Here is a 15419-nt window from a genome sequence, read left to right on the forward strand (position 1 = left end):
GACTGTGAAGGAAGCTGAGCGCTGAAGAATGGATGCTTTTGAACTGTGGTGTTGGAGAAGACTGTTGAGAGTCCCTTGGACTGCAAGGAGATCCAACCAGTCCATTCTGAAGGAAATCAGTCCTGGGTGTTCTTTGGAAGGACTGATGCTAAAGCTGAAACTCCAATACTTTGGCCACCTCATGCAAAGAGTTGACTCATTGGAAAAGACCCTGATGCTGGGAGGGATTGGGGGCAGGAGGAGAAGGGGACGACAGGATGAGATGGCTGGATGGCATCACCAACTCAATGGACATGAGTTTGAGTAAACTCCGGGAATTGGTGATGGACAGGGAGGCCTGGCGTACTGCGATTCATGGGGTTGCAAAGAGTCGGACACGACTGAGTGACTGAACTGAACTGCTCAACTTATTCTTGATTGAATCTGAGTCTTCTTTTTATCAGAAGGCTATTTCACTTTGGTTCAGAAATAATACAGACAGTGCTGTTCTGTTTGGAAGATCTCCAGAGATTTAAGAATTAAAAAGCAAACTTAACTCTAGCAATATGGCAATTGTTTTATACTGAGTTTTCATACCAAATAATTTAGGTGTTGAAATCAAAATGTTTATAATCACATTGTACAACTATGTAAGAATGTGATTAAAATACATCTTAGGCATCGTCACTGTATAGTAATTAATACCTCTTGGTCAAATGAAATGCTTTACAATTTTAGATAATCAACATTTCACCATGGTAATTTTGTTTTCCTGAAATTTCTACCAAAAGCTTAGTTTTGCTCTTTTAGGTGCATAGAACATTTCTATCCTCTTTCAAAACAGTTTAGAGCAGTGTCTGGTACAGTCCATGGGGTCACAAATAGACACGATTTAGTGACTAAACAGCAGCAGCAGCAGCTGGCTCTTAATAAGTGCTTAATAAGCGTTATGATGATGAAGATGATGTTAGTTTTTCCTACAGATATTTAAGCACCAAGAGGACATGGACTTTGTCTCAGTCACTATCTCTTAACACCATCTGTGTACTAGATTGTGTAGACACAATTCCTGCGTTCATGGAGCTTACAATCTAGTTTGCACATATCATTGTAGATAACCATGTTTATAATAAAGCAGATGAATATAGCCATTATGCTTCCATAATAAACTCTAGTTATTTATAGAACATCTACTTCGTAATTTTCTACAGTGACAATGTGTTTTCATATACTTGTTTAAGTTGAAATCCTAAGGGGAATGTTAAGCCATCGGCCTCATGGTTGTGCAGTTTTTTGCTTGTACTGCTGATTATTAAGTCCTCTCTGATGCTAGGATGTCCTGGGAGTTGAAAGATTCAAGTTTAAGTTCTAGTTTTACTGCTAATTTTGTACATGACTCTGACAAGTTACTTCTTAACCTTGTCTGTAAATGAATGTACTAAATGATTTCTGAGGTTTCTACCAGCTCTCATTTTGTTGTTAATCAACTTCTCCAAATTATATTTTTTGGGTCTAGGGGAGCAGAAGTCTGTTATCCATAACAGGTATTTACCTTAAAACTGAATGCTGAAATTTAAATGTTAAGCTCATATTCTGTAGTTTTATTTTGGCTTTATTTTTGTAGATGCCAGAAGTGGGTGGAGAACTGTAGGAGAGCAGACTTAGAAGATAAAACACCTGATCAACTAAATAAACATTATCGATTGTGTGCCAAACACTTTGAAACTTCTATGATCTGCAGAACTGTAAGTAAGCAGAGGGTTTGTTTTTTTGTTTGTTTTGTTTTCACTCACTATTTGGTTGGAAATGTAAATCTTTATATATTAATGTTGGAGAGTATCCTTACACCCTGCCGCTTTTTTTTTCCTTTAAGATGAAGACAGATTTGGAACTTAATAGTACCTATTTTGTTCTTAAAAACCTTTGTGTATATGTGTGTGTGTGTTTTAACCCTTCTATTTCTGATGCCCCATGCCCACTTTATCAAAGGTCACCACTTTTTAAACTTTTTTTGTAGCCTTCAGAAAATTTTAGATGATTATAAATGTGTATGTTTAAGGTGAATTTGGCATTTTTATTTGGAACAGCTTCTCTAGAGCTTTTATATGAGTGAAATCTTCATCAAGGCATAGAGCTCTTTGCAAATTTTTGTGTGTACTGTTAAAACCTACCCTTAATTTTTATGTGCTGGATACAACAGGAAGCAAATCATACAGTTCATGTGACAAAAACATTTTCATCAGTAATTTGCAATTTCATATCAAGACCTGAATTTCTCAGTCTTACTACAGTTAACTGTAAATTTGTCCAGGTCACTTTTCCTCTCTTAGCCCCCCAATTTCTAATGAAGAATTTAGACCAGATAATTCCTGAGGTCTAAGATTTTTAACCGTCTGTGATTCTGTTACTGCTTTGATTTGTAAAAGGCACAGATAAGACAGATTTGATTGAAATGAAGCAGACTTGAAACACTTTAAAAACTAGTTAGGAAGACAATTTTGTTAAGTATTCTTGCTTAGGTATGAAAACAAATATTCTTGTTTAGGCATAACTGTCAACAGTTATTGGGATAGACATAAACTTAATTTGAAGATACACTATATATTGTTATGCAGCAATTTATTTTGATATTTTTTTCAGATACATTTTGCAGAGGCATCAGAAAACTAAAGAATGATTGGGTTATTTTATTTCTCAAAATTAATTGAAGCAGATACTTGTGAAGTCATTGGGAGGTGAGCCTATTCCGGTTCAACAGTTTAATCACAAATATTTGAGGGATATTTTTGCCTTGCTTTGTTAACAGGGTAATGATCAAAATAAAAGATTTCATATGTTTAAAAGGCAAACTTTATGTTCTTGACATTAAATTAAAATATCCCAAATTATTTTGAATACGCACACCATATGAATTTTAAAATTTTTATTTTATTAATAAATACCATTTCTTAATCAGTTAATTCCAACAAGAATGTGAGAAATATAAAATATATAGTTCACTTCTATTCTTGTTTAGTCAGAGCATAGAACAGAACTATTTTTACTTTTTAAATTTCCACATAATTTTTTAATCTTGAATCCGTTATTGCAAATGTGAGAGATTTTCATTCTCCACATATAGAAAATATTGCTGTTAAAAGCTGGATTATCTAATGTTTATACCCAAATGTCATAAGAGTTTTGAATTCATTAGTTTGGCATTTAAGATCTCATCAGTAAACATTTGTCGTTAGTTCAACCAAAGCTAAATATTATCTCTGATGCTAAAGTAAGATCATTACTTTATACTCAAGCCTTCATTCAGCAAAGATTAAATTTTGATACTGAATAAAAATTGTCATGCACAGGAATAGAATGTAGCCTTTTTTGGCATGGGTACTTAGAGTGGGTGTAAAAATATTGCATGTTTTTCATTCATGTGTTGTTTTTTGGTCTGTAATACCTTTGCTTTATAGAAGATTAATTTTATACCAATTTTTTAAGTTCTTCATGGTGTTTTATCCCTCCTCTGTTTATTTAATTGGAAGATATCAAGACTTGACTCTGTATATGGATATGGTTTTGCTTTTTGAGATGTTTGTATATGGATATGGTTTTGCTTTTTGAGATGTTTGCCAAGCAGGAAAGCTAAAGCACTTAGGGTATAGTATTGTGTTTGTGCCCTTCAGTGATTGTGTACCATATCAATCCCTGATTGAAACTCCGTAGTAGACTGAGAATAATTGGCCCAGCACTAGAAGTTGAATGTTATTAAGAAATAGATTTTCTTCTTTGTGTTTTCCCTGAGGCTTGTGATTGAACTAGAAAATATTGAATAGAAATAGAAATTCTTCCCAAATGTGTGTAACAGTTCTTTAGATAAAACTTAAGTGTGTTCTCTTTAATTATATATTTTTCCATCATATTTTCCTAACCTTTCCTTGAGTTAAAAAAATATGGGGATTGTTACTTTTGTTTGACATATACTTTGAATGTGCTTTATTAGCTTTGAAACAATCATTGCTCCCACAAAAGCTTTTTAAACTGAAGTGTGTTTTGTTTTTATCAGTGCAAATTTGGGAAGGCACAGTTTCTTTGGACTAGCTAAGGGAATGTAGTAGCAGTTATTCATCTGTTACTCTACCTCTTAATAAACTTCTTGTCCCTACCTGACCTCTGGTCTTTCTGGCTGTGGGAGACTGTAACCATCTAAATTTGCATTCAGTTTCTAGTCAGATTGAATTAGTTTATAAGGATAGAGAATGGTCATCCTTCAGTGACAAGAATATTATAATTAGAAGGAAATTTAGAAATACCTGGTTCAGTGTTTGCAAAAATGTGATTATGTGTATAACTTGTGGCACATGAGTGATAACAAGTGGCACATGAATCAGTTTTTATCTTAAATTTTGTAATATGTGTTAAAAATATAACTAGCTCATCAAATCATTATTTTATAGTTTTTATTCCTTAAGATTTTGTTAGTTAAAAAAATGAGTCAGTTATGAAAAAGTGTAAGTGGTTGGGTAACTGAAATGGTCAGCATTATGATCATTAGTGTGTGAATAACTTCATCTAATTCAATACCTGAGTTTTATTCAAAAGAAGAAACTGAGTCCAGAAAGGAAAAGTATTTGTCCAGGGTCTCAGAGTGAGTCACTGGTAGATTAAGGGCTAGCCCCTAAGCCTCCTCTGAAAGTATTAGTCGCTCAGTAGTGTGCAGCTCATTTTGACCCCATGAACTGTAGCCCACCAGCTTCTCTGTCTATGGAATTCTCCAGACAAGAATATTGGAGTCGGTAGCCATTCTCTTCTCCAGGGGATCTTCCCAACCCAGGGGTCAAACCTGGTTCTCCTGCATTGCAGACAGATTCTTTACTGTCTGAGCCACCAGGTCTTGGTCTCTTGGTCTCTTGGGTCCTCGTCAGTATTATTTCACAGTGCCTTAATGCTTCTCAGTAATAGTAGCAAAAGAGGAGGGAATGGCAGGTAAAGGAGGGAAGAGTTACTATGAAATGTATAAGAGGATAGCTTATTTGAGAAACTTCTGTGCATGCTTTACTTTGTAGGCTCATGGAAGAACAGAAAAGTAGCGGGAAGATTGAATTAGAAAAAAATATATATAATACAGATACATTCTACTTTTTATGCCTATCATCAGTTCAGTTCCTTCATTTATAAGATTGCCAGAAGGACAAATGTAAAAGGAGTTAGAAATAGTTAGCTGATCTGGACTGACATCATCAATTCTGCAAGTCTCTACACTTTAGAATTGGAGTTGAAGTAGTACTGGGGAAATCATTAACAATCAATTTTGTTTGTGTGTAATGTATTTTTAAGGACTGTTTCTGCATTAATGCATTTTTCTTTTTCAGAGTCCTTACAGGACAGTTCTCCGAGATAATGCCATACCAACAATATTCGATCTTACCAGCCATTTGAATAATCCACATAGTAGACACAGAAAACGAATAAAAGAATTGGTATGTCAGTGTGCTTCCTCCAGCTTTTCTATCCTCTATAATATTATGAAATGTAGTATAGATGCATTCATGTTAACATTGAACCAAGTTACTCTCTATATCAGGTGTACCATTATGGGGGATTAATGCCATGGTTATTGAAGTAGCATGGACCTAAGATATTTAGTTTGTTTTAGTATTTGCTTTGGAAAATCTTCCTCAAATTTAGCCAGTTGATACTTGTTGACTTGAGCCAAAGTATGCAGTTAATTCAGTTTAGTTCTGTTCAGTTGCTCAGTCATGTCTGACTCTTTGCCACCGCATGGACTGTAGCATGCCAGGCCTCCCTGTCCATCAACAACTACCAGAGTTTACTCAAACTCATGTCCATTGAGTCAGTAATGCCATCCAACCATCTCATCCTCTGTTGGCTCCTTCTCCTCCTACCTTCTATCTTTCCCAGCATTATGGTCTTTTCATATGAGTCAGCTCTTTGCATCAGGTGGCCAAAGTATTGGAGTTGTAGCTTCAGCATCAGTCCTTCCAATGAATATTCAGGACTGATTTCCTTTAGGATGGACTGGTTGGATCTCCTTGCAGTCCAAGGGACTCTCAAGAGTCTTCTCCAACACCACAGTTCAAAAGCATCAATTCTTCGGCGCTCAGCTTTCTTTATAGTCCAACTCTCACATCCATATATGACTACTGGAAAAACCATAGCCTTGACTAGATGGACCTTTGTCAGCAAAGTAATGTCTCTGCTTTTTAATATGCTGTCTAGGTTGGTCATAACCGAGGAGTAAGCATCTTTTAATTTCATGCTGTTAATTATGGGCTACTAAATCATTTTCTTCCAGGGAAGCTGGAAAAAAAACTCACCTCTTCCTTTGTGGTAAAGTGGGACTGAAGTATATTTCTAGAATATTTTGGCACAAAGGGATTAAGAAAGGGAAAGAGTGAAAGTTAAGACATGGGTAGTTTTACTAGAGATAAGGATTCCATCACTATTAAGTACTGACAGGGTTTATAAAAGCTTTTAAGTCTCTCTATGTGACATCTTTGTGCATGTTTTTTATAAACCTTTGATATCCTTAAAACCTACCTGTTTTTTGTTGGCCTCAAATGAACAAAATGAAATTACTCAGACTCCTCAGGCCATGGCTTTCTGTCACCATTGCCACCAGGAAGCCCCTCATTTTTTTTCCTTATAACCATTCCCATTCCTCACCTTCCTCCATTTTGTATCCGTGCTCCTGTACTTAATGAGTCATTTCAGTCCATTGGCTGTGTGCTTTTTAAAGATAACATTTGTCTAGTTTTCCTCATTTTCTTCTATATTTACCTTTCATAATCAGATCTTTGATCCATTTGAATTTGTATAGTGTCCAGTAGAGATCTAATTTACCTTTCTATTTATAGGGATCAAGTTTTCCCAACATAGTCTGTTAATCAGTCTGGATAAGATGCTGCCCCTTACATTGCTTTATATTATATCATTTTCAAATAGAGTGATTTCTTAAGCCTTCCTTTTCAAAATTGTCTTAGCTATTTGTATACTTTTATTCTGCCATGTGAATTTGAGAATCCTTTTGTCATATTCTAGAAATTCTGTTGAGATTTTCATTGTAAATACTTTGAATTAGTATTTTTACAGTGTTAATTAGTCATATCCATGAATGGAAAAAAAACAATAAAATAGCTATCAAGTAGCAGAGCAGTCATTGACAAAGCTACTAGTTCTTTGAAAAGACTATTAAAATACTTTCAAAACAGGACTTCTCTGGTGGCCCAGGGGCTAAGACTCCTCATTTCCAAAGCAGGGGGCCCAGTAGATCCCTCATCCCACACGCAGCTAAAGGATTTTGCATGCTGCAGTGTGGCTCAGTGGTAAAGAATCTGCCTGTAATACAGGAGACTTTCAGGAGACTCAGGTTGATCCCTAGGTCAGGAAGATCCCCTGGAGAAGGAAATGGCAGCCCACGCCAGTATTCAGGTCAGAGGACCCTGGTGGGCTACAGCCCATGGGGTTGAAAAGAGTTGAGCAACTAAACAACATGCTGCAGTGAAGATTAAAGATCTCGTGTGCTGCAACTACGATTCCGTGCAGCCAAGTAAATAAACACTAAAAAAAAAATTATAATAATTTAGAAGTGCAGAAAGTAAAAATTTTGAGAAATTGTCAGGATTTTTGTTGTTCTTTAGAAGAGAACGTGTACATCCTTCCTTAATTACTTGCTAAGTTATGGTAAGATTATGTATTTCTGGTTAAGAGAGTGTTTCCACCAGTTAAAGAACTTATTTATTTGTTTGACTGTGTTGGGTCTTAGTTGAGGCTCATGGGATCTTCATTGCATCGTGCGGGGTCTTTTAGTGTGGTCCACGGACTCTCTGTAATTGTGGTGTGCAGCCTCAAGTTGTTGTGGCACAAGGGCTTAGTTGCTCTGTGGCATGTGGGGTCCTCGTTCCCCATGTAGAGGTCAGACGTGTGCTACCCGCATGGCAAGGCGGATTCTTACCACTGGGCCACCAGTAAAGTTCCTCCACCAATTTTGAAGATCCTTTTTTTTTAGATTAATTCTAATAGTCTACTGGGTTTTCTATGTAGTTGATTGTATCATCTGTAAATAAGGACAGATTTGCCTCTTCTTTCAGTCTTCCAATTTTAATGTTTTCTGTTGCCTGTATTATTGTTTGGTCAGGATCATCTCTAGTACTGTATTGAGTAGTCCCAGGAATGTCTCGGCTGGTACACTTGTCTTGTTCCATTAAGTGTGATGTTACCATTGGTATTGTTACGTAATTTTTTTTATCAAGTTAAAGAAATATCCTTTATTTTCTTTTTTTTTTCCTTTATTTTCTTTTAGTCCTCATATTCAGAGGTTTATTTTTTGTCTTAACTTATGGAACTTACCAATATTTTCATTGTATCTGTTCTTTCTTCCCCCCTTCTTTAATGCTTAGTGATAACATTGATGGATTTGCTGATGTTGAACCATCTTTGCCTAATTGATTGCAGTATATTTCTTTTCATTTTCATATACTGTTCAATTTAGTTGGTCAGTTTTGCATTTGTAAGTCTTGGCCTGTAATTTCTTTTCATGTATTCTTCTTATACAGTTATGATATCAGGGATCCGTTGGCCTCATAAAATGAGTTAGATAACTTTTCTTTTTTTCTCTTTTAATTTCCCTAGAAAAACTTATATAAGGTAGATATTGTCTGCTCTTGAAAGTTAGGTTGAACTTGGTAAAACCATCAGAGGGCTTTGGGTGGATGAGGGAATATTTTGATTATCATTTCTGTTTGTTTATTTGTTTCTCTTTCTTCTTGTGCTTTATATGTTTCCAAAATTTTATGAGCTTCACCTAGAGTTTTACCTTTTTCTGCTCCTAAAATTACTTTAATAGTCTTTTCAAAGAAACAGTAGTGAGTTTTATCACTGATTGCTGTACTTATGAGCTATTTTATTGGTTTCTGCTAGATTCGATTTTTTTCATCCATTATTGCTGTTGACGTCAATGCCAGTCTCATGTTCCTTTTTAGGTGAATGCATTTTCCTCCTTTAAATATTTTCTTTATGTTTGATATTTCAAATTTGACTAAACTATATCTGAATGTGAGGTTTTTTTCTTATCCAGACTTATATTGTACAGTTCTGAGGAATCCTCAGTTTTTATTTCTTCATGCTTTTCTTCTGCTCTGTTTTTTTTCTGGGACCTCTCATAAATGAGTGCTAACACTGCACCTCAGCTTTCTTCTTAGTAATATGAAGCAAGGATGAGGAGCTCAATCACTTCTCATCCTGTAACTATCATTTCCTGTTCTCTGCCCCTCAAAGAACCTCAGATATCATACAGCAGGCTCACTTCTGGATCTGCCATCCTTGTAACTCCACAGCCCATAGGATAAGGAGGGAATGTTCCAGACTGGCTAACCTGCTGACATTTTACCAGTACTGTGTCCTGTGCTGCCCAGCAGGTACCCTGCTGTCTCTAGCTGTCACTGGTACTGCTGCTTTCATGCCCTACAATAGTAATGGGGTAGGTTGTGAGCTAATAATTATAGTGGGTTCAGTTCAGTCGCTCAGTCACGTATAGTGGGTTAGAGCGAGAAAAGGACACATTTGGAAAGTTCTCCCTCAGTCTAAGCCTGAAGATGCCACTTGGCTCTCTCTGCTGTTTATATCCATTTCTCTTCCATTTTGGCATTGTCACTTTCTGCTTCTCAGAGATTTCTCACAGCTTTTGTGTTAGGTTCTGGACTCCAGCAACTCCCTTTTACATGACATCCCCTGGAGTTAAACTAGGGGAGAGGGACATGATTTATGGACCTTGAGTTTGACCTCAAATGCCATCATATACGTTCATGCCTTTTATTAGCCAGCACATACTTGTAATCCCAAATTATGATGATTAGGTATAAAGTAAGTTAAATGATGTATTCTTTACCCTCTACTATTTTATTATAAACTTGGAGTCATTAGCACATTATTCTAGTTTTCTTGTCATCTATTTGAAGAATGTATTCTTTATGAAGAATTTATGCTCTTGAAAGAATTAAATTTGGGACTTCCCTGGTGGTCCAGTAGTTAAGATCTCACACTTCTACTGCAGGGGGCACAGGTTCAATTCCTGGTCAGGAAACTTAAGATTCCACATGCTGCATGGCATGGCCAAAAAAAAAAAAAAGAATTAAATTTGACTCATAATATGCTTTTTACTTGAGTCTGTGATGATATACTGGAGTTCAGTTTTATTAAAGATATTTTTTTCTTTTTTTCTTATCATTTAGAGTGAAGATGAAATCAGGACACTGAAACAGAAAAAAAGTAAGTGATAGTGTTAATGACTCAACTTCTGAATGCCTTTTTAAAAGGCCTTGACCTGGTAAGGACAAATAAATATGTTTTATGTCCAAAAACCTATTGTGAGAATGATGTAAGAGTGTGGTAGGCATTGTCCTGTGGTCTGGAATTGTTTGTGAGATAAAATCTTAGCTCAGTTAGTCTTTATTGAGTATCACTATGCCACGCACTTGGCCTTCTCTCTTTCCACTAGGTGCTCCCAGTGTGGTAGGACACAAGGCAGAGTATCTCATTGTAGGGAAGGAAAGGAGCCGAATCTCTGTCCATGCAACCTGTGGTGCATACTGCTGCTGCTGCTGCTGCTGCTAAGTCGCTTCAGTCGTGTCTGACTCTGTGCGACCCCATAGACGGCAGCCCACCAGGCCCCGCTGTCCCTGGGATTCTCAAGGCAAGAACACTGGAGTGGGTTGCCATCACCTTCTCCAGTGGTACATACTAAGTTCTTGGTAAATATTTAAAAGAATAAGTGCTGTTGAGATACTTGGCTTTATGGAGAGTGGAAGTCACAGTAGCTGTTCTCCAGGTGCTGATGCCTGAGCTGTGTAACCAAAGAATGAGAACTAGAGGGGTTTTTGTTCTTATCAATTTTTACTTTTAATCTTCCTTTCGTATCTCTTCCTACTACTACTATTATTAACATAACTTTTTACTGAGTGCTTACTGTGTGCCAAGTCATTAAGAGCTTTGCATATATTAATTCATGTAATTCTCACGGTAGCCTTGAGGTAATTATTACTTTAGTAATAGTACTTGAGTACTATTACTTTCCTCCTTTATAGATGAAGAGACATGGAGTCAGGCAAAGAAAGGAGTGAAGGATATTCTGTGCCTTGAAACAGGGTGCCAGAGTTGGGGAACTACACATTCATTTTGTGGTTGGAGCTTCTACGAACCCATGATGGTTAAAAAAGGGGCCACAGGGGCCAGGACTTACAGGGTTGTGAGTATGAGTACGGTCAGAACCCTTAACCTCAGGGCCTCAGTTCTCCCATCCACATATGAAGAGATTATGCTGAGATTTCTATTAATAATATACTAATAGAGCCCTAGAAATTGCATGAATATAGTTTGTAGTATATTGTCTCATCTCCCATATAAAAGTATTGCTTAAAAGTGTCAGCATGGACCTTGGAGCCAGACAAGCTTGGATTTGAATTTTCACCTCTATCTGTAACCTTGGCAATTATTTACTGTCCTCATTTGTAAATGGGGTTGATAACATGCCTGTAGAGGGAGCAGTCTGCTACATATAAGAGGACAACACAGTGCCTCAGTAAATATTAGTCCTTCAGGTCCTTTTTGTGACGGCGTGAACTGTCTGTTATTACTCTGTATATGTAATGTGCCTTCTTAAATTTATAAGAAATTGTTCCTCTCATAATAGCATTGACATGTAGGATGAATATATATTCATTCAGAGTATTTGTCTCCTCCACTAGAGTGTGTCTTAATTTAATCTCTGCATCCTAGTCTGTGGTCTAGTAGGTGCCTCGTGAGTGTTGAATGAATGAATTTGTGAATTTTAAATATTTAACCAGTCAAATATGTAATTTTTTGTTTGTATGATTCCTTATGAACCTGTTTATAAAATTAATTCTTTGTTTTCCAGTTGATGAAACTTCTGAACAGGAACCAAAACATAAGGAAATAAACAACAGCAATGCTCAGAATCCCAGTGCAGAAGAAGTGGGTGAAGAGCAGGATGAAGACATTTTACCTTTAACTCTTGAAGAGAAGGAAAACAAGGAATATTTAAAATCTTTATTTGAAATTTTGATTCTTATGGGAAAACAAAACATACCTCTGGATGGACATGAAACTGATGAAATCCCAGAAGGTCTTTTTACTCCTGATAACTTTCAAGCACTGCTAGAGTGCCGGATCAATTCTGGTGAAGAGGTTCTGAGAAAGCGCTTTGAGACAACAGCAGTTAACACTTTGTTCTGTTCCAAAACACAGCAGAAACAGATGCTGGAGATCTGTGAGAGCTGCATTCGGGAAGAAACCCTCAGGGAAGTGAGAGATTCTCACTTCTTTTCCATCATCACTGATGATGTGGTGGACATAGCAGGGGAAGAGCACCTGCCGGTGTTGGTGAGGTTTGTCGACGAAGCTCACAACCTGAGAGAGGAATTTGTAGGCTTCCTGCCTTACGAAGCTGATGCAGAAATTTTGGCTGTGAAATTTCACACTACAATAACTGAGAAATGGGGATTAAACATGGAGTACTGTCGTGGCCAGGCTTACATTGTATCTAGTGGATTTTCATCCAAAATGAAAGTTGTTGCTTCTAGACTTTTAGAGAAATATCCCCAAGCTATCTACACACTCTGCTCTTCCTGTGCCTTAAATATGTGGTTGGCAAAATCAGTGCCTGTTATGGGAGTATCTGTTGCATTAGGAACAATTGAGGAAGTTTGTTCTTTTTTTCATCGATCACCACAACTGCTTTTAGAGCTTGAAAATGTAATTTCTCTCCTCTTTCAGAACAATGAAGAAAGGGGCAAAGAACTGAAGGAAATTTGCCATTCTCAGTGGACAGGCAGGCATGATGCTTTTGAAATCTTAGTGGACCTCCTACAAGCACTTGTTTTATGTTTAGATGGTATAAATAGTGACACAAATGTTAGATGGAATAACTGTATAGCTGGCCGAGCATTTGTGCTCTGTAGTGCGGTAACAGATTTTGATTTCATCGTTACCATTGTTGTTCTTAAAAATGTTTTATCTTTTACAAGAGCTTTTGGGAAAAATCTTCAGGGGCAAACCTCTGATGTCTTTTTTGCAGCCAGTAGCTTGACTGCAGTGTTACATTCACTAAATGAAGTGATGGAAAATATTGAAGTTTATCATGAATTTTGGTTTGAGGAAGCCACAAATTTGGCAACCAAACTTGATATTCAGATGAAACTCCCAGGGAAATTTCGCAGAGCTCAGCACAGTAACCTGGAATCTCAGCTAACCTCTGAGAGTTACTACAAAGAAACTCTAAGTGTTCCAACTGTGGAACACATTATTCAGGAACTGAAAGATATATTCTCAGAACAGCACCTCAAAGCGCTTAAATGCTTATCCCTGGTACCCTCTGTCATGGGACAGCTCAAATTCAATACATCAGAGGAGCACCATGCTGACATGTACCGAAGTGACTTACCTAATCCTGACACACTCTCTGCTGAGCTGCATTGTTGGAGAATTAAATGGAAACACAGAGGGAAAGATATAGAACTTCCATCAACTATTTATGAAGCCCTTCATCTACCAGACATCAAGTTTTTTCCTAATGTTTATGCATTGCTGAAGGTCCTATGTATTCTTCCTGTGATGAAAGTTGAGAATGAACGCTATGAAAATGGGCGAAAGCGTCTCAAAGCATACCTGAGGAACACTTTAACAGATCAAAGATCAAGTAACTTGGCTTTGCTTAACATAAATTTTGATATAAAACACGATTTGGATTTAATGGTGGATACATATATCAAACTGTATACAAGTAAGTCAGAGCTTCCTACAGATAATTCAGAAACCATTGAAAATACCTAAGAGACTTTTAACCTAGACTTTCTCTTATATTTGATATTTGAAAAAAAAATGTAAGAAATTTTAAAATATCTTACAGAAAAGTTGTAAGGGTAGGCCACTTAATCACTGAATATCTTGATCTGTAGGCCTCCCATTGAGTATATTAGTCATTGATAATCTGCCTGTTTAAATGGCCTGTTCAAATGCCCATGCTTTGGAGACCTAACTGTTCTTCCAGAAGATAGCATTGAAAGTACCATATTACAGTTTTATGTGATCTCTGCTAATGGCACTTTGGAATTGTTTTAGTTAAGTGATTTTAGACATTACGTTTATCACTGTGGATCAAATTGTCAGGTATTAAGTTATCGGATCTTTGAAAAAATAAAATTAGAGGAGGTATGGGAGGAAGGAATGCATTTTGTAAAATGTTACAGTGAAGCTCATGACTGACTTTTGAATAGTAGGAGTTATAAGTATGCTATTAAAAATCTGTAAAGGACAGTTAAGAAAATTATCAGACTCTAAGAGAAATGTGTAAGCTTGTCCAACAAGGATTTCAGTGTAGATTTTCTCTTTATCAAATGAAGTTAAAATTTGAATGGAAGAGCCTGCCATTGTTGTTCCACATCTGGTATTGCTGTTTACATTCCTTTATTGAGCCTACGTCTTCATAAGCTTTTTGGCAGGTATATGTTGAACACTTCAATTTCATGGTCAAGAAAGGATCAGAGGCCATGGATACTGACAGCTGATTTGTCTGTTTTCTTCTGGCTTTTTCCATGACTGTATCTACTGCCTCATCTTGATTTACAAGCAAAGCCTAGAAAGCCTACAAAAATAAGTGTTTTGTAGTTTATCTAGGAATAATACAGAAAATATTGCTGTTATTTTTGGTGAAGAAAATCAATTTTGTATAGTTTATTTCAACCTAAATAAAATGTGAATTTTGTGTAAAGTTCAGATACTTTTTTTTTGGTGGGGGCAAAACAGATTCTTGTGGTAAAATTATCTTTTCAAAAATATCACCTTCACAATTGAAGATAAGTTCTTTAAAAAAACCATTTAAATTATGAAGTTATTAAATGTAAGATTTATCTAACTTTTAAAATATGTTATATGACCCCTGATATAGTTAATTTTTGCATAATTGTTGCTGGCTAAAATGTAAATGAATAAATATTGCAGAGACATTGAATTGTTTATGTTGGGATAAGTTAGTGCTGTTTGAGCTTTAGAAAACAGGATGAGAGTGTCTTTGCCAATTGCTGGGTGTTACTGATAGTAGTAGTGGCCACAGGACTGGAAAAGGTCAGTTTTCATTCCAATCCCAAAGAAAGGCAATGCCAGAGAATGCTCAAACTACCACACAATTGGACTCATCTCACACGCTAGTAAAGTAATGCTCAAAATTCTCCAAGCCAGACTTCAGCAATATGTGAACTTCCAGATGTTCAAGCTGGTTTTAGAAAAGGCAGAAGAACCAGAGATGAAATTGCCAACATCCGCTGGATCATGAAAAAAGCAAGAGAGTTCCAGAAAAACATCTGTTTCTGCTTTGACTATGCCAAAGCCTTTGACTGTGTGGATCACAACAAACTGTGGAAAATTCT

At 36.5% G+C, this 15419-nt stretch overlaps 1 protein-coding gene across 1 annotated transcript in view; it reads left to right on the plus strand.

The window, feature by feature from the left end:
* Nucleotides 1-14764, plus strand: part of THAP12 (THAP domain containing 12) — a 29896-nt gene extending 15132 nt beyond the window's left edge. Inside the window, exons 2-5 of the mRNA XM_027562848.1 lie at nucleotides 1604-1724; nucleotides 5334-5441; nucleotides 10212-10248; nucleotides 11894-14764. Of these exons, the coding sequence (XP_027418649.1) occupies nucleotides 1604-1724; nucleotides 5334-5441; nucleotides 10212-10248; nucleotides 11894-13827 (2200 nt within the window). The 3' untranslated portion in view covers nucleotides 13828-14764. The remainder of the gene's footprint in view (nucleotides 1-1603; nucleotides 1725-5333; nucleotides 5442-10211; nucleotides 10249-11893) is intronic.
* The last annotated feature ends 655 nt before the right edge of the window (nucleotides 14765-15419 follow it).

This window comes from Bos indicus x Bos taurus, chromosome 15 (assembly GCF_003369695.1).
Source record: "Bos indicus x Bos taurus breed Angus x Brahman F1 hybrid chromosome 15, Bos_hybrid_MaternalHap_v2.0, whole genome shotgun sequence".
Classification (NCBI taxonomy): Eukaryota; Metazoa; Chordata; class Mammalia; order Artiodactyla; family Bovidae; genus Bos; species Bos indicus x Bos taurus.